Source organism: Gavialis gangeticus, unplaced genomic scaffold, assembly GCF_001723915.1.
Source record: "Gavialis gangeticus isolate Ggan-Ray unplaced genomic scaffold, GavGan_comp1, whole genome shotgun sequence".
NCBI classification, from domain to species: Eukaryota; Metazoa; Chordata; order Crocodylia; family Gavialidae; genus Gavialis; species Gavialis gangeticus.
Genome location: NW_017729028.1, coordinates 4,472,374 through 4,474,486, shown reverse-complemented (window position 1 = coordinate 4,474,486; position 2,113 = coordinate 4,472,374). Strand labels below are relative to the sequence as shown.

At 42.0% G+C, this 2,113-nt stretch overlaps 1 protein-coding gene across 1 annotated transcript in view; it reads right to left on the bottom strand.

The window, feature by feature from the left end:
* Positions 1 to 1,233, bottom strand: part of RNF144A (ring finger protein 144A) — a 39,312-nt gene extending 38,079 nt beyond the window's left edge. The window contains exon 1 of the mRNA XM_019520721.1: positions 1,092 to 1,233. Within this exon, the coding sequence (XP_019376266.1) occupies positions 1,092 to 1,226 (135 nt within the window). The 5' untranslated portion in view covers positions 1,227 to 1,233. The remainder of the gene's footprint in view (positions 1 to 1,091) is intronic.
* Positions 1,234 to 2,113: the final 880 nt, after the last annotated feature.

Genomic DNA, 2,113 nt, shown 5'->3' with positions numbered 1-2,113 from the left:
ACAGTAGTTCCATTATATCACATCACAGGCCTGAATTACATAACCTCTCTAGTACAATTTCTCCATCTGTAAAACAGGGATAGCTCCTGACCTGCACCACAGTGACTAAGAGGATTAAACATGTAGATTTCTGTATAGCACTTGAAGATGACCCCTGCTAAGTAATGGATTTAAACCCTACAGTATCCACACTTTATGCATTTCCCCCTGTTATCCAAAGCACATATTTTGGCAATATGGTAGGATTGATGAAGATTTGCTAGAAAGTTTTGGCTGTTAATTATTTGTTGAAATTAACATTCAATGTGTGGGGCACTTTGTCATTCACAATAGAGTGCATGGTATCTACTCCAGAGGACCCACTGACTTAAAGAACCGCAAAGGAAGTAGTGGTGGCATGAAGACTATAAAAAAGTTCTGTAAATAAAGAATAAAGTGGTCAAAGAAGCAGATGCCCACAAACTGTTCCTTAAGCACTTCCTTTAGACCATCATTCTTGTGGGCAAATACATAACTAGAAACCGAGTTTAAATGGACAAGGGATATTACTGTTCAGTTCAAAGGCTCTAATAGCAGCACTAGCAAATTAAGGAAACCATATTTTGCAAAAAACCTGTCACTTTTCGATTTAATCATCTTGTGTAAAAAACAGTTAGTCACACACCCTCTCCTTCTCACACCATGAACAAACCAGTAGGAAGAGCACAGAATTCTCCGCCCCCAATTCATACACAGGGCATAGGTAGCTCTGCAGCCTTTTCAGGGAGAGGATTCCTCACTTTAATATGGGGCATAATCCTGACAGGTTCCACCTCATAAGGATTGGTGACTTTGGCTGCATGTGACGACCCCTCCCTATTTCCTCCTACACACACTGGCAAATCTCTAGCTTACTCCCACTCACTATACAAGGTCTAGCTCTAGTAAGATTCACGGTACCCCCATATACCCACTCAGAACATAAGGATGTGGCAGCAATACTACAGTTTCAGTACTTAGGCATCTTTCAAGTGAATTCTTCTCTGCAGAAGGGCTGTAGAAAAGCCTGCTCCTGATTTTGAGAAAATGTGTCTAGTAAGAAGCAAACTAACCAGAGTACAGAAGATGCACTGGCATTGCGCTATTGTCGTCATCTGTTCCACAGGATACTCGCCAAGACAGAGTTTACAGGACACCAAAGGGTCAAGTACCAAGTCCCAGGTAGGCCTATATCTTGCTGTAGTCATTGCAGCGCAGTCTGAAACAAATAAAAAGTGCAAAATTAAAACACTTCATCTGTTTCCATTTGCTGTAAAGCTTTGTACATCTGTGCACTGCAGTTTTTGTTTTCAATTGCCACTGCTGTCTACCAGCTCTTAGGAAGGAAACACAGTACATCATTATTACCATTTAGATGCATCTACAATAGGTTAGGTAGCCCCTACCTGATGAAACACCTGATATACAGAGTGTGGAAAAAAGGGGTGTAATATACAAGCAGAGTGATAAAACAACTGGCAAGAAAACCTCCCACAAGCTACAGATTTTTCTTTAAAGCAAGGATTAATATGTGGCCTTCAGTCTCCCATTCAGTTGTCACTTCCCAATTGCTCTGGTTCTAGCAGCAACTGGGGTCTCTCAGTTCCTTCTTCCTCACACTACTCCAGGGATTGGGGCAAGACAAAGTGCCAGAGCTCATGATGCTGGGGGAGCCCATGCTCAGGGAACTGCGAGTGGGGTCCAGGCACAGCAGCTGTGTGGCATGATACAGCAGGGGTCTTGTGGGCTCATGCCATGATGGCCCAAAAGCATGTCGACAGCTCTGGCCTAAAGTTACAAAATAAAGCTTTTTTACCCCTCCTTGCTCATAATTCTACACACCTGTCCATCTTACACACTAATAACCACCTTCCTTATATCCACATTATATCCTTTGTTCCTTGTAAGTGCTAAATCCAATTTTTTTTTTAAACCTGAAACACATCCAACCCAATCCAAAGCTCACTGAAGTCAACTGTGGGTTTTGTCACCTGCCAGATTACAAGTTGCCCATCCTGAAGTGCTCAGTATTCAATGTGTTCTTTCCTAAACATGCACTGCATGGTGTTAACCAATATTTACTTATATTGTTGTT